This window comes from Drosophila navojoa, chromosome X (genome assembly GCF_054131105.1).
Source record: "Drosophila navojoa isolate 15081-1374.11 chromosome X, UAZ_NAV_1.0, whole genome shotgun sequence".
Taxonomy (NCBI): domain Eukaryota; kingdom Metazoa; phylum Arthropoda; class Insecta; order Diptera; family Drosophilidae; genus Drosophila; species Drosophila navojoa.
Genome location: NC_142895.1, coordinates 8364211 through 8386160, shown reverse-complemented (window position 1 = coordinate 8386160; position 21950 = coordinate 8364211). Strand labels below are relative to the sequence as shown.

General features: G+C 41.2%; 6 protein-coding genes across 13 annotated transcripts; 4 read left to right on the top strand and 2 right to left on the bottom strand.

Annotated features, from left to right (window-relative positions):
• The first annotated feature begins 5384 nt into the window (after window positions 1-5384).
• shf (WNT inhibitory factor 1) lies at window positions 5385-15980 on the top strand. Of its 6 annotated transcripts, none has more exons than XM_018108475.3 (8): window positions 5385-5445; window positions 12489-12823; window positions 13125-13382; window positions 13458-13652; window positions 14285-14485; window positions 15321-15416; window positions 15481-15669; window positions 15737-15980. In XM_018108475.3, the coding sequence occupies exons 2-8, from the start codon at window positions 12493-12495 to the stop codon at window positions 15757-15759; spliced, it is 1293 nt and encodes a 430-aa protein (XP_017963964.1). In that variant the 5' UTR covers window positions 5385-5445; window positions 12489-12492; the 3' UTR covers window positions 15760-15980. The 6 variants fall into 6 exon arrangements, with proteins under 6 accessions (XP_017963964.1, XP_017963967.1, XP_017963966.1 ...); XM_018108478.3 differs by having other exon boundaries at window positions 5393-5554; window positions 13458-13601; window positions 14297-14485; XM_018108477.3 differs by having other exon boundaries at window positions 5393-5554; window positions 13458-13601.
• On the bottom strand, window positions 14491-16383 carry Coq7 (ubiquinone biosynthesis protein COQ7, mitochondrial). Of its 2 annotated transcripts, none has more exons than XM_018108485.3 (3): window positions 16234-16383; window positions 14793-15279; window positions 14491-14729 (listed from the first exon to the last, which is right to left on the bottom strand). In XM_018108485.3, exons 2-3 carry the CDS (start codon window positions 15267-15269, stop codon window positions 14571-14573), a joined length of 636 nt encoding a protein of 211 aa, XP_017963974.1. In that variant the 5' UTR covers window positions 15270-15279; window positions 16234-16383; the 3' UTR covers window positions 14491-14570. The 2 variants fall into 2 exon arrangements, with proteins under 2 accessions (XP_017963974.1, XP_089120335.1); XM_089264209.1 differs by lacking the exon at window positions 16234-16383 and adding an exon at window positions 16088-16111.
• A 102-nt stretch (window positions 16384-16485) lies between these two features.
• Window positions 16486-17183, top strand: LOC108656433 (UPF0184 protein CG14818). Its single transcript, XM_018108490.3, has 2 exons — window positions 16486-16754; window positions 16827-17183. Exons 1-2 carry the CDS (start codon window positions 16676-16678, stop codon window positions 17054-17056), a joined length of 309 nt encoding a protein of 102 aa, XP_017963979.1. The 5' UTR covers window positions 16486-16675; the 3' UTR covers window positions 17057-17183.
• LOC108656422 (WD repeat-containing protein 18) lies at window positions 17148-18743 on the bottom strand. The gene is made up of 2 exons (XM_018108473.3): window positions 17887-18743; window positions 17148-17818 (listed from the first exon to the last, which is right to left on the bottom strand). Exons 1-2 carry the CDS (start codon window positions 18652-18654, stop codon window positions 17171-17173), a joined length of 1416 nt encoding a protein of 471 aa, XP_017963962.1. The 5' UTR covers window positions 18655-18743; the 3' UTR covers window positions 17148-17170.
• Window positions 18744-18802: 59 nt separating this feature from the next.
• On the top strand, window positions 18803-20676 carry xit (ALG6/ALG8 family glucosyltransferase xit). The gene is made up of 4 exons (XM_018108472.3): window positions 18803-18996; window positions 19060-19974; window positions 20032-20142; window positions 20205-20676. The coding sequence occupies exons 1-4, from the start codon at window positions 18806-18808 to the stop codon at window positions 20656-20658; spliced, it is 1671 nt and encodes a 556-aa protein (XP_017963961.2). The 5' UTR covers window positions 18803-18805; the 3' UTR covers window positions 20659-20676.
• Window positions 20677-20684: 8 nt separating this feature from the next.
• Window positions 20685-21857, top strand: Atx-1 (Ataxin 1). Of its 2 annotated transcripts, XM_018108487.3 has the most exons (3): window positions 20685-21061; window positions 21132-21354; window positions 21412-21857. In XM_018108487.3, exons 1-3 carry the CDS (start codon window positions 21033-21035, stop codon window positions 21736-21738), a joined length of 579 nt encoding a protein of 192 aa, XP_017963976.1. In that variant the 5' UTR covers window positions 20685-21032; the 3' UTR covers window positions 21739-21857. The 2 variants fall into 2 exon arrangements, with proteins under 2 accessions (XP_017963976.1, XP_017963975.2); XM_018108486.3 differs by having other exon boundaries at window positions 20685-21354.
• Window positions 21858-21950: the final 93 nt, after the last annotated feature.

Below are 21950 nucleotides of genomic sequence, written 5' to 3'. Positions count from 1 at the left end.
TTTTATGCATATAGCCAACTAAATATTTATATATATATACAGCAATTATATATATACATATATATATAGAGAGAAATTCCGTTGCATAAAAACAAACAAAATGAAATCTATTAAAGCTCTATACAAACAAAAAGTGTACATTAGTTAAGCTAAGTGAGAAAACTTTATTAAACAACACAAAAATTTATTTATGTGTGCATATATATGTACATGCATACCCACACACACACACACACACATACATACATATTTATATTTATATATATATATACTTCTAAACTATATACAAGTGGTTTTGTTTTTGTTCATTTTGCATTCTATGTAAATTCCAACTGTGCTATATATATACATACATACACACACATATATATACATACGCATACTCTCTCACACACACACACAAACTCACGCACATAGAAACAAGACTGTCTTTAGGTATATATGTAGTACTATTTCATGTATCTAAAACAAAAGCTACATATATATATATATATACATATGTATATGCATATTCGTATGTATAACGCTTATAGAAATTTGTTGTAAACGAAACAACTTTTAGCCAAGTTGCATGCACACACCAATCCATACACACCCACACCTACACACATATACGTACATATACTATTATATATTATATACCATATACTATATGCGCTATATACTTTAGCTATGTACACATAAAAATGAAATGCGAACCTAAAAACCTAATCAAAATTTAATGCTACCAACCTATGTACACATATATATTATATATATATACATATATATGTATACATGTATCTGATTTAGTCATTGCTTTATATGTGCCTATTATAATAACATTTTTGATGTATATTTCAAAAGGAAAAACAAAAAACAAAAATTTAAAAAAGAGAAAAAAACATCAGTTACCAGTTTTTAATAACTCACACATACACAAACATTTTTTTTATTATGTATGTATTGTAAATGTAATTGTAATCTATTAAAAACAAAAACCTACAAAACTTTAAAGATATTACAATTTAAAAACTAAACTAAACAAATAAAAACAAAAAATTACATACAACTAAGCTAAACTAAATCTTTATTTTTTTTTCTGTTTATTGTTTAATGTATTTTTTTTTTTTTTTGTATGTATATTTTTAACTTAACTGATTAGTTATATATATATATATATGTTAAAGAAAATCTTTCTGTTACAATGCGATATATCGATAAGTACTATATGTTAACGAACATTACTCTGTTATAAGCGTCAGTCTCTAATAAACCTCTGAATCGAATAGGTTATGGGCCCAGGCAGCGAAAAGTGAAAGCTGTGCTGGTGATTGGAAAAAACATATATGAGACTCGATTAATTAGTTAAAGCGTGTGTTAAACTAATTTGTGCAAAATGAGTTCAATGTTTGCAATTGAGAAACTAGATAGTGAAAACTATAGTGCGTGGTCAGTGCAGATGAAAAGTTTGTTAATTCATTCTGACTTGTGGTCGGTGACATGTGGCCGGTTATTGAAAAATGAGAACGATACAGTGGAACAGAAAGCGTTGTTTGATAGCAAAGATGAGAAGGCTCTAGCTAGCATTTTGTTGTCTGTAAAAGCATCGCAGATAAACTGTATCAAGCATTGTGGAACCGCGAGAGAAGCTTGGATAAAATTGTCCGAGATCCACATGCCTTCGGGACCCGCGCGTAAAGTACAGTTGTTCAAGCAATTGTTATATATGAAAATGTCAGCTACAGACAGTGTACGTGAACATTTGGATAATTTTTCTAATGTCGTAGAAAAATTATATGAAATACAAGTGAAGGTGGCTGATGAAATGCTTGTAATAATATTACTAGCAAGTTTACATGAAGAGTTGGACACTTTCGTGGTCGCTATCGAAACACGGGACACATTGCCTTCATTTAGCGCTCTAAAAATCAAATTGTTGGAAGAAGGAGAGAGGCGCAACATAGGCGAAGTAGGTGAAAAGGGCGAGAATACAATTTTTTCGTCGCGTCCAACAAACGGTAAAAGGAACAACACAAAGAAAGACCCGAAAGACGTGAAGTGTTGGCTGTGCGGGCAAAACGGGCATTTCGCGGCGAAGTGCAGATTAAGAGAGAGAAAGGTTGATAAATACAACGAAAGCGAAAAAACGACGGAAAAGAACAGTAAAACGGTTTTTTCGATGTTCTCTTTTCTTGGAAAAATCCAATTGACAAAAAATGTCTGGTGTGTGGACAGTGGTGCTACGGCTCATTTGTGCGCGGACAAATTAATGTTTATTAATATGCGTGAGCACAAAGAGAAGATAAAACTAGCAGGCGATAATTACATAGAAACTGAAGGTTGCGGGAATGTGTTGATTAAGTGGAAAAAGAAAACGATCGAATTGGCCGACGTTTTATATGTGAAAGAATTGCAATGCAATTTTGTATCTGTGTCAAAAGCAACTGAAAAAGGGTTAAAAGTAATTTTTGAGAAAAACAAAGTGTTTGTTAAAGACGGTAACAATGACACTTGGCTAGTTGCAGAAAAACATAACGATTTGTTTTTATTTGAAAGTAGTATGAAAAATGTAGTTTCAGCTAATGTGAATGCAAATATGAATCAATTGGTGAAATGGCATGATCGGTTCGGTCATTTAAACTTTGATAGCCTAAACAAAATGATTAAAAAGCGCATGGTTAATGGACTTACAGCTAGTGTGTGTAATACAAATGACTTTGTGTGCGAAACGTGTGCAAAAAGCAAAATTTGCGTGAAGAAGTTTCCCAAAGTGTCAGAAAATCGCTCGAAAGAATTACTAGCTTTAGTTCATACAGACATTTGTGGTCCTATGCGTACGACATCACAAGGTGGAGCGCGTTATTTTGCAACATTTATTGACGATAAATCGCGTTATATGTCGGTGTACATGCTAAAAAATAAAAGTGATGTGTTTGAGAAATTTAAGGACTTTAAAAGATTAGCTGAAAATCAAACTGGAAAACGCATAAAGGCTATAAGAAGCGACAACGGGCGTGAGTACCTGAGCGGTACATTTGAAAAATTCTTATCGAGCCATGGTATAAAGAGACAACTAACTGTTCCCCACACTCCACAACAAAATGGTGTGGCGGAACGCGCCAACAGAACACTGGTGGAGATGGCGCGAAGTATGATGGTGCATGCTGGAGTTGGTGAATCTTTATGGGGCGAGGCGATAATGACGGCTGCGTATCTACGCAATAGGGCTGAAACCGCAGCTTTGATTGGCAAAACTCCATATGAGGATTGGTATGGGAAAAAACCGAGCGTTTCTCATCTAAGAGTATTTGGTATGGAAGCCATTGTATTAAATAAAAACCATAAAAACAAGTTTTCAGCAAAAGGCGAGCAGCATATACTGGTAGGTTACTCTGAAACCGCCAAAGCTTATCGTCTGTACAACCCTGTCAAGAGAAGCGTTGCGTTATCCCGAGATGTTGTGTTTTTAGAGCACAAATTCAGGAAAGGATTGGAGCACGACCAAGGATCATCACGTGAGTCAGATGTGCTAATCCTTGAGCCAGGGGAAAAACTTGATTGCGAGCAAAATGATGAAAGTCACGACCCTGATGAACGCAGCAGCGATCGGGACAGCAGCCATGGGCGCAGCAGCGATGGAGATCGCAAAGAGAAAGTAAGCGTGGACGCAACTGTTAATGCTCCTCGCATTGGTCCTGGGAGACCAAGGCTGATTCGAACCGGCAAGCCAGGCCGACCTCGAAAGCAGCACAACGTACTTGGGGCTCTGGTTGCCAGCAATGTGAAGGTGCCATTATCCTATGAGGAGGCGTTGAAGAGTGCTCATGCATCAGATTGGTGTGATGCGATGAAGCGGGAGTATGACGCACTAATGGCCAACCAGACATGGCAATTGGCAGATTTGCCGAAAGGACAGCGAGCTGTTGGATGTAAATGGGTATACAGCCTAAAGCGTGACAAAGATGGACAAGTAGAACGATTTAAGGCACGATTGGTGGCAAACGGTTGCTCCCAGCAGTATGGCATAAACTATGCAGAAACTTTTTCTCCGGTATGCAGACTGGAGAGCGTGCGATTCATCTTTGCACTGGCAGTGAAATTGAAACTGCATATACACCAAATGGATGTATGCACGGCATACCTCAACAGTGACCTGAGCGATACAGTGTACATGAAGCAACCAGAAGGGTACATTGATCGGGCTCAACCAGCAAAGGTGTTGATGCTGAAGAAGGCTATATATGGATTGAAGCAATCAGGAAGGGAATGGAACACAAAGCTAAATGATGTTCTGATTGGTTTGGGTTTCGTGGCCTGCGAAAACGAGCCCTGTCTTTACCAGCATATAGGAAAGGATAAGTTGTCTTTAATCCTGGTATATGTTGATGATTTACTTATAGCATGTCAATCCAAAGAGGACCTGGTTAGCATCAAGTCGGCGATTTCGAATGCGTTTGAATGTGTCGACAAAGGCGTGCCTGAACTGAGCATGGAGGTGATGCGTGAAGATGAGCTTGGGCCTATCACCATAGGCCATTCGCAATACATCAAGGAATTATTGCAGACTCATGGTATGGACAATTGTAGGCCAGTAGCAACTCCATTGGATGCGGGATTCCTGGACTAAGCATATTGATATAAGATATCATTTTTGTCCGTCAAGTAGTTGACGAGGGTCAAATTAACTTAAAGTATGCTTGTACAACAGATATGATTGCAGATATCATGACCAAGAATCTTTGTAAGAACAAGCATGTTAAATTTACTGAAGCGTTAAGATTGAAATGAATTATGTTAATGTTAAGTTAATTTGAAGTCGATTATGTAAAATGAATTTGAAATCATAATCGCATTGAGGAAGGGTGTTAAAGAAAATCTTTCTGTTACAATGCGATATATCGATAAGTACTATATGTTAACGAACATTACTCTGTTATAAGCGTCAGTCTCTAATAAACCTCTGAATCGAATAATATATATATATATATATATATATATATATATATATATATATATATATATATATATATATATTGTCATGTAATTGTACTTTCATTTTTCCCAAAGTAGAGCAATTTTTAATTGTAAATGTATTTGTAACTAAATGTTATACATTTATATGTAAGAAAAACATAAAACAAAAAAAATAGCTACAAAATAAATGTATTTTTCCTTTAATCAAGTGTTTTCATAATATTTACATAAGGTAAGGATCCCAACCATTTTAGTTATATGGTTAGTGCCTTAACATAAAAGCCGTTAAGTTAACATGAAAGTTAATTCAATTTGCTGTGGAGCTCACAGTGTTCTGCTAATTAACAGTAATGTTGGTATTCAACAGGTGCACTCACTGGATCACTGCTTGCATTTAGTATTTTGTCGTTTTTGATCGTTCGTGGACATCGGTCACACTAAGCACCAGTACATCAACAAAAAGTTAATACTCGTCAACGGTTTCGAACGGTACTACTCGCGTAGTCCTCTCTGCTAACGAATTTCGCAAAGATTGAGAAAGAAAATTCACGTTCTTTTTTTTTTGGTTGTTGCAGTTACTTTAATGAATTAAGCCAATGTAAATGAATATGAAATGTTTATACTAATATTATTGCGCGTGCGTGTGTGTGATTTATTTAATAATATTTTAAATCAAAAACAAAATTGCTTAAAAATGATTAATATAAATGCAAAAAGAGGAGTAAAGTGTGTGAAATTTGAGCAATAATTTATAGCGCCAAAATGGCAAGCACAAGAGCGCGCCGCAACAACAACAACAACAACAACTAGCTCGCAACACTGTTGTTGCCCGCCGCTTGCAACGGTTAAATCTGAATCGATTTCAATCGTTGCCCAATGATCGTTCAATTAATATGCCTTCAATTTAGTTGATTGCCTTTAACGAACGCTCCGGGATGATGATAACATTTACGATGCTGTTTACGTTTATGATTATGTTGATGAGGCATGTTGCATGTTGCACGTTGCAAGCTTCCTGGCCACAAATGTCTATGCCGGCTAACAAGAAAATTGTCAATAAATTACGTAATGTCTCGATTCGAACCCTTTTTGCGTGCTGTTGTTGCAGTTGTTGTTGCTGCTAGTGACCCTGAACTGCTGCATGTGCGTGTGTGAGTGAGTGAGAAGGAGCATTGAAGCTTTGAAGCGCAGTTTCAATAATCAGCTGAGCTTGTGAACTTCGTGATCCTCCAAGCATAAGTACCTGCATATACACTGCTCAAAATTAGTGCTAAGCCAAGTTATAAGTTTGCAAGAAAATAGTATTTTAAATACAAATTATTTGGTTAAAATATAACTGTTTTTGACGTTCAGTGTATTCATTTTAAGTTGTATATTTTTATATGTAGCCGAATGCAGTGTATCATAGCCGTCAGTTGGTTGCCTGTACTTGTTGTACATATTCATATACGTGTGTATGTGTGTGTGTTAATGTACATGTATTTACTTTTTTTTTTTTTTTTTGTATATGCATTTACTTGCTTTGCTCGCTGTGTTTGCGTTTTGGCGCGCTTGAAAAGCGTGAAAGTCATTGTCCACACAGACACCCCTTGATTGACCCGCCGCCCCGTGCGCCCGCCTCCGCCTCACACTCGAGCAGCACTCCAGTGGCTAACAACCGGTGCCGCTGCTGCGCTGCGCTGACACCTTGGCTTGTTGGTAGGCCAACCAGCCAACCAGCCGGATAGCCAGCCAGCCAGTCAGCCGGCCATCCAGTCAGCCGGCCGGCCGGGCCACTTGTCTGCCAGCAAGCACAGCAAACAAATGGAATGGTGTGCAAAACTCCTCGATCAAGATGCTATACAGCACTCACACACACACACACACACACACAGTTGCTGCACACAAGCGCAAAAAAAAAAACAGAAATCAGAGTTCTGTTTCTGTGAAGTAGCTTCTGCTGCTGTTGCTGCGCGTCTGCACGTCTGCGCGTCTGTCCGATTGAACAACGTGTCCCACTACCAACCCCCCCGACTCCCGCCCGCCTCCTTCTGCTCTCTATCTGCATCTCTTTCTAGCTGTGGCACCCGCTGCGTCTGTCGCTGTGTTTTGGCCAGCCTGCTTGTCTCTCCGCGTGCTGCACTGAACTGGACGCTGGCAGCGATGCTGACGTCGACGGCGACGCAGACGTTGACAGCGGTACTTGAGCCCACTTGAAGACAGTCTTTGCTGTTGCTAGCTGTGTGCATGTGTCTGTATGTGTATGTGTGTGTTAACCTCTATCTTCTTCGCACTGGTTGATCATTGGGCACATGGCCAAGATCATTCAAAATGTACATTAAGACTATATATGTACATATATACATATGTACGTATATAAGTACATAAATACAGGAATCGTCTGGAACATTATGGATCTTAGCTTAACGGTTGAAGTCGAGTCTGCTGCTTAAAGCTCATGAACTAGGCTTTCCCCAGCTTCGTCAACTTTGAACTTGAACTTGAAGTTGAACTTGAAGTTGAACTTGAGGTTGAACTCAAAGATGAACTTGAGGTTGAAGTTTAGCACCTTTGAACTTTGTCCTCTCTTCTTCTCAGCTTATCAATTACGACTATTATGTGGGCAATTCTTTGGCATATTTTTTACTTTATTCTTTATTACTTTTATCTTTTACTTTTTCATATGATATACTATATTGTTTATCGGTCTACTTATAATTTAAGCTGTTATCCTTTTATACCAGCATGCTGCTTTACAAGCATACATTTATATTCGTGTACTAATATACAGTTATACAGTTAATCTAGTGACCTATACTGTTATACTTCTATAAACTTATACTGTTGTATTATATAGTTATACAGATATGCTGCTATTATATTGTTGCTAACCGATAAACAGTTCAATTACTACCAATTTGTTTTTCTCTTTTACATTTCGACTGTTATACTGTTATACTGTTGTACTTCTATGCGTTTATATCTGCATCCTTTTATAATATACAGTTTGAATGTTATATCAGCCTTCAGTTATACTGTTATACAGTTCAGCTGCTACACAGCTATTATACTGTTATACTGTTATACTATATATGGATTAATCATTATACTTGTATACAGATCTGCTGCTATATAGCTATATAGTGTTCTGCTGTTATACTATTCAACTGTTATACTGTTATATTCTGATGCTATACAAAAATATATGCAGTTAATTACACAAATGTTTTATTAAAAATTCATACTCCATAACTGGAGTTAAGCAGATCATTGCATGGTCGTATATACCCGATCTGTGGATTTTCTGTCTGGTTGCCTGTTTCGCTGCCTATTGGCGAGTATTTGCTGAAGGTGTTTTTTCTCTCCTCTTCTGCTGCTGCTTCTTCTTCTTCTTCTTTATCTTCTTCAAGTGTTGTTGCTGTGTTTCATTAAGCAAACACGACTGCAAGTGTTGGTCACTTCTGTTGCTGTTGCTTCTTCTTTCGTGTTGTTGTTAGCATCGTTTTAATCGGTAGCCAAGTGAATTGAGCCTTGCCACGCCTCGCCTCGCCTCACGACGCGTCGTCTCACCTCGCTTGGCCTCGAGCTGCGCCAGCCTTTTGGCCATTGTTCTCGCTTGCTTCATATTCAGTTAACGTCTGTCGACTCCTTTTGGCAACAATTTCTGCTGCTTCTTCTTACCCAACGTTAAGTGTGCGTGTGTGTGTGTGATTTCTTGTTTTTGTTGTCATCTATATTGTGTATAGATTGTTTATGATCGCCTCTGTTTGTGCCCCTCTTAACAAACTGCTCGAGTTCGAGTGCCCGGTTAGTCGCCCTTTTTTTTACCCTAAAGAGACATATATGTATATCAGCATGTGTGTATGTGTGTGAGTGTGTGTTTGTTTATGTGTGCGTGCGATTTCCACAGCTCTTCCGTTTGCCGCTGACCAGGTCCAAAAACCCAAGCTGAACTTGTCTTGACATCCCGTCCCGCCGTCTCGCCGTCCCTCAGCCTCTCCGTCTCCTCGTCTCAGCTTCTTGTTCTCACTGACTGACTGACTTTTTTTTTTTTTATTTTCACATTTCATTGTCGCCTCTGTGCTGCTGTTGTTGTTGTTGCTTCTTTATTTTCTTGGTAATAAGGTGTGAGAAAGGCAATAATCGTAAAGAGCAAACAAATTGTTGCTGCTGCTGCCGTTGCTGCTGCTGCTGCTGCTGCTGCTGCTGCTGCTGCTGCTGTCTTCGGTTTCACGCTAAAATGTTAATCGCTCCTTTTCTGTTGCCCGTTGTCTCTGCTGTCAAAGCAATTATGTATAGATCGGGCCATACATATGCCCAAATATATGGGCATTTATTTGAAGTAAATTTATGTCTTCATATCATCGGGCTGCCTGCCTGGAGCGTGTTCCTCAACCCATTCGCTGGCATTCAGCGATTTTGGGATATGATTATGATTGTAATTATGATTATGGCAGTGAGTGTTTTGGGTTTGTGGAACAATTGAATGAATAGCGGTTCAATTGAATGCACTTTAAGGCTTGCCTGGCTTTGTTGTGCGTCTTGAAAAAACAGAATTTCTAGATATAGAGTATCGAAATGTGATTATCAATTCATCAGATCTGCCTACATATACATACATATGTATGCATTAGAGATCAATTTATATCACATTTATGGTATATTCGATATATCCATATCACATCTACCTACATATATCAAATCTATATATGATCTTATGTGTTTCAGAGCAATTTATGTATATTGAATCGTATTATATATTCGATTTACATCTATATGAGACCTACCTATAACAAATTGTAGCTGTATTTGACCTCATATATCTTATCTTAGGCACATACAATCCGTATAAGTTTAGGCTTGTCTATATCAGATCTATTTATATATATTTTCTTAGTCATATTCGAACTTTTTACCCATATCTTGATTTACCCATATGTGATCCGCCTATATCAAATCTGTCAGATTAAGGAGTATCACATCTACCTAAATTGGATGTTAGATACATATCTATATTCACTTAGAAGATGTGACCTTACCTTGTGAATGAGTCTCACTAAACTCTGAAAGATAGAAGCAAATAGTAAATAATATTAGCGATATTTATGTATGTATATTAATGAGACTTGTTAAGATCTATAGCTGTCTTAAGGAATTCCTCACCAAGTAGAATATATTTGATATAGCATAACGAATATCAACTACAATTACTCTAGATATCAACTTTAAGTTGACTATTTTTTTTTGGGCATTTTTCAACACGGCCTATGTAGACTTTACCTTGAACAGCTGGCTAAATGTTTTGGAACTTCAATTTGTTTACATTCTAAATTTAGTTGTGATCAGATTGGGTACGTCCAGTGTATCGCAGCTCTAAACGACAATACGATCGCCGGCATGTGACTTGGCCATGCTTTGGGTCTGTGGGGTCACGTTTTATGTTTGTGCACTTGTAGCTAACGGCTAATCAGCAATCGCATCATATGTGTGTAGCGCTTATCATTGGGACATTAAATTCCTACAGATAGAATTATATAGAAAAAGTCGAGGCAAATGATGCCAGCTATTTTTATAACTAAATCAAGTCTGGCATATTGCGTTGTTTTTCTTTTTTGTTATTGTCTTTCAAATTTCAATTTGTATTTATTATAATTTGTTAAGAGTCGCAGCACTTCCGCCACAAGCAATCAAAATCCATCTAGAGCTTCCCAGGAAAATCGTGGGTGCAAAACGCATTCCGAGCTAATTAACTCAGTCGGTGCAGAGATCAGATCCAGAGACGAGGCAGCCAAATCGAGTTTAATTGAAGCATAAATGAAACTTTATTTTTATTTTCTTTTGTTTTTTTGCAATGTTGCAAACCGTTTTGCAACACAAAACCTAACCTCAAAGTCCCATAATCAATTAAAATTGATCAGGTTTTTATGCCAAGTGCCTGACTGATGGGATTACTTAACTTGGCTTTGCCCTTTCACATAAACAGCATAAGCTCAATGCATTGGCATTTCAATGCTCGTGCATTTATGGTATAACCAGATGTCATTATCTTCAAGTAATTCCCCATAATCGCCATGTTTGATCTTATTAAGACACCTTAACATGTTTTCTCGGCCCTCCGTTTCGTTCACACAGACAACACACAGATCTTTGTATGTATATATGTATGTGTGTGTATGTATGGCCAGGCAAGTGTTCCTGTCTGGCTCTCCGACTCTCTGTCTGCCTCTGTCTTCATTTTTATTTCTTTTTATTTTTTTTTTTTGTTTCTCTTAATTTTTTTTAATTTCTGCGTTGTCTGTCGCCTGGGTTCAGCCCCTCGTTAGCCCCGGGACCAACTTTTTACACAGCACGCCAAGTGCTAACAACTTTGTACCTGCTCTCTGCCTTCGATTCTTTGACTCTGCGACTCGTGGACCCACAGTCTCTGAGAGTCACAGCCTCGCCAGCCTCTCAGCCACTTGGTAGCTCGTATCAGCAGCTCATTGGTCTCAGCTGCAGTTTTCATTAACGCTCGAGCGTTTGCATTGTGTGGCATACCCCTTTTTTTTGGCATTGATTGGGTATGCTGAAGACCGAATCCTGAGGCGCAGCTCTTATAATGTTTATGGTTTTCACTAATATTTATTCTATTTTTGAGTAGAGTTTCATTCTGCTCTCCATGAACCTTACATTTGAAATATTTCTAATCTTTGGCTATATCGAAGCTAAGCTTTCTTTAATTCTAATATTAATTCGAATCTCTTATAATTAAAGAAAGAAAGAAAAACTTACATTTATAGATAAGAAATATATAAATATTGATATATAAACCCATTCTGTTTTATATTTCATATCATATATTTTATCTATAATCATTATTACACAAACATCTCCATTGAATTTTTGTGTCTAATAAGAAAAGTTCTTTGTTGTAACGGTAAAAATACTTATCGAGGGCCAAAATCAATAATTGAAGTCAACTGTTTAGAGCTTAGACAATGATCATACTTTATATCTGATATACATATGTACATACATGTATGCATATATAGAGAGAGAGAGATATATATACATATGTACATGTGTGTGTTTCCATCTATATTTAGTTATTGGATTCTTTGCTATTCCAATTGGAGGATAGGCCAATGAGACGCAATTGGCATATGTGTGTGAAGTTATATGAAACTGATCGATGCGCATGCTAACTATAATGATAAATCAATAAGTGTGCAAAATACAAGCACACACACACAGACACACACACACACAGACACACACACACACACACACACACACCCATGGATATCAGGTCTTAAAGCGCGACTATTTGATGAATACTTAACACAATATTTGCGAATGCGGCACTTCGTTGCCTGCACTGGGGCCTGGGGCGGGGGTAAATGGAAAGTAAACAAATGGAAATGGAAATGGAAATGCAAATAATCAAATATCATTGATTGCATGCTAATGAAATTGATTTGCATGAGAATAGTCAGCAGCATTGCCTTTGGATTTTCCTATTAATAATTTCAAAAATTTGTATATTTTCCCTTTGCTTTTCGTTGCATTATTAGAAATATGCCAGAGCAGGGATTCAGTTGGTTGGTCAAGTGCGTCTATCTGGTGTTCATTGTGCAGACACTGCTGTGCATTGGCCAGCTGGAGTGTCGGCAGCATCACAATCGCAACAACAGGCGAGGTGATTCAGCTAGCTCGGAGGAGAATCACAGCAATGGAGATGTCGATGGCTTTGATAACTTAGCGGACAGTGACAGCAGCATCGCCGCTGGCCATGGCCATCGGCGTGGTCCGCGCAAGAAACATCAGGGCAATCACAATCGCCACAATCGGCTGGAGGAGCAAGGCATCTCGCTGTGGATCAACGAACAGCAGCTCAAGATGTTAAGCGGTGAGTTCGATCAATTTGCAGCACTGTTAACAGTTCGGTTCGGTTCCAAGAGTCGGTTAGAGCTGGTTCGATAGGCAATTAGCATATGTTTGAAAATGAACCTAACTAGTTCTGGAACAACATAGTTCAGACACCTTGCACTTTGAGCCTGTTCACTGAGCTTGCATTTAATGTTAGTTAACAGCAGCTAACTTAACCGATTCGCAACTTGACCGGTTATGGGCTTAGAGCGCGAACCGCTTTGGGTTTGAATTGCGAGTATATCTGAACCGTTGCACCGCTCGACTGACAATCCTTGCAGCTCTCTACTTTCCACAGGGCTACTCAGATCGCCTCTATGCCATACACAATGGTCGGGTGACGAACGAAATGCGCGACACGACAGTCTATAGCTATCTGGTGATACCATCGGAGGTGAACTATGTGAACTTCACCTGGAAATCGGGCAGACGCAAGTATTTCTACGATTTCGATCGACTACAAACAATGGACGCCAGCATACTGAAGGCACCGACGCTGTCGATCAGCAAACGGGGTCGCATACCACAGGAGCAGAAAAGTAAGTGCAATCAGAGTCAATCCATTATGGCAGCTGGCGCACCAATGTGGCCCATTTGATATCTATCTAAGCTAGATTTTAGCATATTCCTGCCCTGTACCGGAAACAGCTCGGGCACGGCATCATTCAATGTGGGCCTGAAGATACAGACTCGCAAGAATGCCTCCCTATCGGGCACACCCATACGTCTTAACTTTAAAAAGGAATGCGCACATAGAGGTGTGTATGATATAGACGCTTCCAACCCTACTTCACTAACAACTTTGCAAGGTAGTGTATATGAAAAGTCAATTTAATGCTTTATATCAACTTTACAAACTACACGTAGAAATCGCTTAAGAACCAAAACTGTGTAAAAATATTTCATTTCCTGTATAAATTGACTGAAATTGAATTGAATATACATACATTTAAAGTATATATATATACATATATAAAGCTAAAGTCTTAAGCGATTTCTACTGTAATCACATTTGATCACTCTGTTGCTAATGCCTTTCGGATTGATGTACATATGTAAACCCATTGCTTACGCCCACAATTGAGCTGAGCACAGCTTCCAATGCACTCTATATTCCTTATATCTGCTTCTGCCCTGCCCTCCACTCCATATCAAATGCGAGAAATGATTTGGTGTGCGTGGGGCTTCTGCTTGGCTCTGATGCATTCTTTGTTCCTTCCCTTTCTTTCTCTCTCTCTCTCTATCTGTTTTTCCTTGTCACACATTATGTTCTCTGCTGTGCACATATTCGTATATTCATATTCATCATTCGAACAACTTTTGCCAAGCTTAATTGCAATCCAATCCACTTCAATGCTTATGTACACACTTATCAAACACGCACACACACACACTCGAACCGAATCGAAACCAATCTGAACTAAACTAAAAACAACTTAAGTTCCTGATCCAGAATGCAGTTTGAAGTGCGGCAAGAACGGCTATTGTAACGAGCATCACATCTGCAAGTGCAACGTCGGCTATATGGGCCAATATTGTGAGACGGCCTTTTGTTTTCCACAGTGCATGCACGGCGGCAATTGCACGGCTCCGTCGGTATGCACCTGTCCGGAGGGCTATCAGGGCACACAGTGCGAGGGCGGTAAGTACTTTAACAAATTGTATCTTTAATGCTTAAGCTTCTATAACTAAACAAACACACGCACGCTACATTTCAATCCTAGATCTTAGATCTTTTTCGATATGGCTATGGCCGTCTTGCATCCAAATTTAATGACCTCGGTAATGGCCTTGTAGAAGGGCGCCTGTTCGGCGCCGCAATCGATGCCCGTGTCGTGGTGCTCCTGTTCCTCGTCACGGAACTTTGTGATTGTCGCCAGCAATTCCTAGACAAAGAATTTGTATTAGTATGGAATTATTAGCTTCCCTTTGCCTTGCGCCTCACTTACCTTGTCCGGATTGGGTGATTCCATGATCTGACGCAGCTGATCATTGTAGTGCTCCACAATGACGGTCTCGACGGCCACAGTGCACGCCATGGCCGCCTTTTCGCCCAGCAGCGCTGTGCCGGCGCCCAGCGCAAATGCGGCCACATTCCAAATGGGCGCCATTATGGTGGGACGCACACGATGCTGCTGGATCAGCTGCTCGAACTGTTTGCGATGGCCCTTCTCCTGCTCCCACATATGCCCAATGGTCTTGCCCATGGGCCCGTTACCCAATATGGCCATCTGGCCGGCATAGATGCGATCGGCGCCCAGTTCGCCCGCATGATCCACACGGATTATCTCATCCGTCAGGGCGTTGGCGCGTGGACGCAATAGCGGTGGTGGCGTCTGTTGCTGCTGTTGCGTGGTGTTCGCCTGGCCACGTCTCGCCGGTGGCATGGCCCTGCGAATCAATTGTAGACCCGTCTTGCGATACATCTTCTGAAGCCTGCAAGCAATAACAATAGATTAATTATCATCACATTGCAGGTATTTGTAAGGAGAAGTGCTTGAATGGCGGCAAATGCATACAAAAGGACAAATGCCAATGCTCCAAGGGATACTACGGCCTGCACTGTGAATACTGTAAGTACAATTAACTAACGTTAGCTAGATATACATAGGTAAAATATATCCCAAATCCCTTCAGCCAAGTGTGTAATACCCTGTAAAAACGGGGGTCGCTGCATTGGCAACAATCTATGCCGCTGTCCGAATGGCTTGCGCGGCGATCACTGCGAAATTGGCCGGAAACAGCGCTCCACCTGCAAGTGCAGCAAGGGCAGCTGCCGGGGCAACAAGGACTGCAAGTGTCACAATGGATATCACTGTCGACGACGTAAGTGGCCACCACGAGAGACGCATGCCTGTACGCTCGTCCAACTTCATTCCATTTGCATTTTCAGGCTTTCCGAATCGTGCGCATTGAGCGTGGAGCTGGGCCCCAAACGGCATAAACATGTGACATGTAACATAACCACATAGCAATAGAAAGCGATAATTGGGCTCTACAGCATCAACATCAACAATGACAACCACAACAATTATACTATTTAAAATGTAATGGACAAAATAAAATAATACTAATTGTGATACAAATTTTTTTGTAATTTAAAACTTTTAAATAAAAAAGAATAAGCAAAAATCTAAGTAGCAAATGGCCTTAATGGATTTTTTGATTATAGGCGTATACTGTTGTTATGGCGTATTTAATTATGTATATTATCTTCGGTCTCTCCATTTGGCTGAGCACGTACACCGAAAGCAAACACACAACTTATTGTTAACTGTTCGTTGTGAAGTGGCAATTGTTGTGTGTGTATGTGTGTGTGTGTATTGTGGCCATAAATACAAGTCGTTCAATGACAATATGCACATGTGTTTTTATGTCGCAGCGACTTACTTGTACCAGGTAAAAGTGTGCAGTCTAAATTTTATGCAACAGTCACCAGAATGTGTGTGTGTTTGCTATATATTGTTATTATAGCCGGCTGACTGTCAGTCAGTGCTGTAAAACGTATGTTGAACTGCTTCACTAGCAACAAAATTGCCTTTTTTCGAAAAATTCATCGATACTTTGATCGAAATAAAAGTCATCGCTAGGCATGGGCGTAGCTATAGCTTGGCAGAGGGCTGTAAATATTTATATTAACTTTTATTATGTTTCGGAATGTTAATGAAAATTCAATATTTGAACAAAAATAGTTCTCTTCTTTGTTATAAATTGTGAGCAAATGAGACAAAATGGATCCCTTTTGGTCGTAGCTATGCATACGCCCATGTTTGCCTTTTTAATCAAGCAAAAGTCAGTCAGCTGACGTCTTGTTTCAACAGCAATAACAAAGATGCCTCCCAGAAACAATCACGATCCGTCGTCCCCCGGCGATTCGGACAATACCAATGCTCCGGAGGCCGATCTCCAGGGTAATATACTTATACATAGATCAAATATGCATATAAATTGAGGCAGTTAACATGTGGTATTGCGTCTTGCAGAGATGGAAGACGTGAATCAGAGCCTTGACGCTCTAAGTTGTGCCTTGGACGCTGTGGAGCAACGTACCGAAGACATTTTATCGCAGCTACGCGAGCTCCTTGACTCGAATCGCGAAATACGTCGTCAATTGGCGCAGGAAAAGGACAGTGCTTCTGATGAGCAGAGCGAGGATGATGACATGGGCGGACAACCGGGTGACGAAACTCCACCCAGCTCACATATCAATTAAACCCACCATTTTGTTTCTTTGCTGGTGATAGCAGTTTGTTTCCACAAAACATTTATTGGTTATAAAAAATATATATGATAACATAACATAATTGTTAATCGAAAACTTATAAATTTATTTTTTTCGAGGTTTTTTGTTTTTCTTTGGCGCTTTGCCACTTTCTACAGGGGTCACAATTTGATCTTTAATATTAACGTTCTTTAGGCGCTTAGCGTCCAGCTTGAGTCGCGCATTTTCAGCGCGAAGCTCCGCGAGCTCCGCTTGTAGAGCACTGACAGCACGTTCTGGCGTTTCCCCACGAACATTAGATGACTCCTCTTCTGGCTCGCTCATCGCAACGTCCTCGTAGTCATCTGGAAGGCTGACGGAGTTTCCAGCGCTGCCATCGTAGCTGTTGTCATAGTTTGGCTCGATGAACTTTGGTGCCTTTGGATACTCCTCTGTGATGAGCAGCTCGATGCAATCATCGTCATCATCGGGACTAATCATACGCTTCAGATTGTCGGCAAATGATTTTTGTTCCTTGGGCCCTGGATGAAATCGGGATGTGCTTATGAGACGCAAATACAAATTCGTAATGGCGCCTGGCTGTGAAATGCTCTTCACTAGTTGCCGACTGATGACATCCCAGATGCACACCTTTTTGTCCTCGCCACCAGAGATCAGCTGTTGCGCATTCACAGCCAGAGCCAAACAGGTGATGGCTGTGCCGGCGGTGTGGCCAACAAATGCCTGGCTCTCCTCCTCCTCCAGATGGTATTCCTGTGAATGACAGCCAAGAAAACAATAGAAAACTCAAATGAAACAGTTTTTAATGTTTTGGTATTCACCTTCATGCGCGGCACTTTATCCATGTGAAAAACTAGGACCTGACCCTCACTGGTGCCCACATAGACGCTCGTCTCTAGTTTGTCAACGACCACGCTATGCAGGGAGACGGGAAAGACGACGCTCAAGAGCATTGTGCCGTCACTCAGATCGTAAATCTTGCAGCAACGGTCCATGGATACGGTGTACATAAAGGCGCGAATTCCACCAAGTGCAATGTGCACATCCGTGACCGCTAGCCCATGGTCATTAAAATTGTAGAGCGGAGCGTTCTCCTCGCTGTCGCCGCCACCCAATGGAGCTACCGCACGTGTTAGACTCCAGACAAGCACGGCACCATCCTTGCCGCCGGTGACAAAATGTTCGCCATTGTCCGTAAAGCGGATACAATTGATGGGCTGATAATGCTTGGATAACGTGTTGAGAAGTCGCCCAGAATTCAGATGCCAAACGTAGATGGTTTCCTGTATGGCAGCGACCAGATAGGCGCTGTCTGGGGTCAGGGCCAATGCATTTATCTTGCCGGGCACCACGTAACGTATACTTGTCATCTGTTCCTGCCCATTGATCGGCCACACATGCAGCAAAGGCTTTGTGCTGTTGGCTGCAATCACAAAGTGATCCTCGAGCATTTGGAGGCTGTGCGGCTGCATTGTGCCGCCGCCTTTGTAGCGCATCAGATCGGTTCCCGTGCGCAAGTCTTGTACGCAGCAGGATGCTCGCTCATTATTAAGTGTACTGATAAATAAAGCTTCGCAAATGTCCCCCATTATAAAAGACGAAGACTCCACGTGCCAACAGGTGAACGATGTAAACAAATCGTTCAAATCCAATCTATTAAATTGCGCCTAAAAATACCGAAAATATGTGGGTGCCCTAAAAATACCAAACATCGATAAGCCAACGAACAGTCGATATTTAATGAAGAAAGATAAAAAGAATACCATCACAAACGACGTTACCGTGCGTGTTATTAAAAAACTAAGGAATAGAAGCTTTTCAAATGGTTACCCAGCTAATGTCAACATCAATTACAGCAAAATGAGTGGCGGCTACTTTTTGGATTTAGTGGCCATAAGCAGTGCACTCAAAGTGCTGCTGTTTCCCGCCTAGTGAGTTAAATGGGCATTTGCCGGCCGGCAAGAGCTGATGATTTCAATTCATTTCCCTTGCAGCTATTCAACGGATTTTGAAGTGCATCGCAATTGGTTGGCCATAACGCACAGTTTGCCAATCAACCGATGGTATTTGGATGTAACAAGTGAATGGACACTGGACTATCCGCCCTTTTTCGCCTACTTCGAGTGGCTGCTCTCACAAGTGGCCAAATATGTTGATCCAAAAATGCTTATTGTACAGAACCTAAACTATGCCTCCGAAGCAACGGTATATTTCCAGCGTGGCTCAATTATTGTCATGGATCTGATCTATGCGCTAGGCGTACGCAGTTGTCTGGCCGCCCTTGGAGTCGTACAACCAACACAGAATCACATTGCTGGCTGCATGTTGCTTCTCCTGAATGTGGGACTCATTTTTGTGGATCACATTCACTTTCAATACAACGGATTCCTATTTGGCATCCTGTTCCTAAGCATAAGTGCCATGATTAAGAAACGGTATTTGTGGAGTGCATTTGCATTCGCCGTCCTGTTGAATTTCAAGCACATATTCCTTTACGTGGCGCCCGCCTTTGCTGTCTATCTGCTCAAGTTCTATTGCCTGGGCGAAGGAAAGTTTGTACAGAATACGATTAAGCTGCTCGCTGCGGGACTCACACCATTCGTACTGTCCTTTGGTCCCTTCTGGCAGCAGTTGCCGCAGCTGATGTCGCGCCTGTTTCCCTTTAAGCGCGGCCTCACACACGCCTACTGGGCGCCCAACATTTGGGCACTCTACAATGCCGCCGATAAACTGGCTGCCAGCGTCTTGAGGAGAAGTCGCGATCCCGATGTGCCCTCCACGACCTCTGGGCTGGTGCAGGAGGTGCAGCACATAGTGCTGCCCACAATCACACCGTCCATTACGTTCGCACTCACTGTACTCTTTATGCTGCCCATACTGCTGAAGCTCTTCCTCACGCCAACCAGAGAGTAAGCAATCCAACTGTTTCACTGTTGCATCATCTAACCACGACTCACAATTGCCAGGCAAGCCAAACTAGTCTTCATGCGCGCCATTGTCCTCTGCGCCTGCACCTCCTTTATGTTCGGCTGGCACGTCCACGAAAAGGCCATACTCATGTGCCTGCTGCCCATGTGGTGAGTAGTGGAAGTCTCTGAGTTGGGCAAGACTCTCAATTAAATCGGTGTCCAATCTACAGCCTACTTGCCGTGCTGGATCATCGAGATGCCAAATTTGCGTACATCTTGGCCATCACAGGCTACTTTTCTCTGTTCCCGCTGCTCTTCGATGTGGATTTGCTGGTGCCGCGCTACTCGCTCTACATGGCCTACGTGGCCATGATGTATGGCCAACTGGAGCGTGTGTATAAGAGCAAGCCGAGCATCCATGTGCTTGAGTGGATCTACTTCTACGGCTTCATAGCCATTCCAATCTACGAGCATATAATCAGTCGGCTGTTGGGTCTGCACTTGTCGCTTCCATTCATGCCGCTGCTGCTCACCTCCGTCTACTGTGCACTGGGCGTGATCTATTTCTATGTGCGCTTCTATCTCTACGCCATGGACTTCCAGTGGCCGCCGAGCTTTGGCAAGCGTCGCCGCTTCACACAAATCAAATCTTCAACCTCAAAGCGAAAACGAAAAGTTCAATAAAAAATGTATACAAATGTGTGTGTGTGTGTATACGAGTATGTATGCCAGGCCAAGAGCAATTGCATTCGTTTGCCGTTTTGTGTATTTCTAGGGTGTCCGGTTCAAGGCGCCTGGCGCAACAGCCGCAACTGCAACACAATGGCTGTTAGTCAGAAACTTAGGTAGAGCCCTGCGGGCGGTGCCTGATCTACCTGACACTCTTGTGCAGGTAAACACAAATTGAAGTGCGTGGGCGACGGTCGGCGAGTGGGTGACATTCCTGGAAAGCCCAGGGAAAGCACCACATACAATTGAATGAATCGAACTGGAAGAGATATTGAGTCAGTCTTCAATTGCAAGTGTAGCGAACAGGTCGTGCTAAACAAGGAAAAACCATGGAGCATCCACACAACCCATACAAAATGTTCGCACACACCAGTGACAAAACATTGCCGAATGTTAAATGAAATAATCACAATTCGAATCAATTGCAGCCCTCAAGACATTGAGGCGAGCGCCTGCTTCAGAAGAGGCACCTATATCGAGCTATCGACAGGCGTGTTGCGCCGCGTGGAGGACATACGCACCGAGGATTTCATTCAGTCGGCTCTGCGTTGTCAGCAATTCGACCTCAAGGAGGCAACGGTGGTCAAGATAGACAGGAGCTCAGCACATATGAACAAGATTACGTTTAGCTATGATATGCAGCATTTGAAGGTGTGATCATTGGACATTTATTGAATTAATTAGGATTTAATTTGTGCTCTGTTTTAGGTCACCATGGAGGTGGCATCGGCCCATCCGTTATTTGTATATGGCCAGGGCTGGGCATCGTGCAACCCGCAATTGAGCTTTGATCTTTACGAGCTAAAGTGCCAGCAATTGCAAGTCGGTGACATTTGCCTTTCGTTGGTGGAGCGTGAGCAGCCACCACCGCCACCGGTGGAAGCTCTGGATCTTCAGCCTGTTCCACTATCGGAATACCAGTGGACAAATTGTCAATCTGCAGCACTGCCCCGACATCCTTATCAAGTGTATGCGGAGATGGCAAATCTTGTGGCAGCCTATACACAACATTTGATTGGCAAAATGGCAAATTGACAAATTAATTCACTTAATTCATTTTTTATATATTGATAAAATATGTACTGTAATAATGTATTTAGTATTAAATTAATAAAATCCATAAAGTATACCCGTAAAATATATTTTTAAGTCAATTTTCTTGATACTTGAGCTTTTATGAAAAGTATAAAAACGATTTTGAAGTTAAATTATTTGTAAATAGTTTTTGCATAAATATTTTAAAAAAA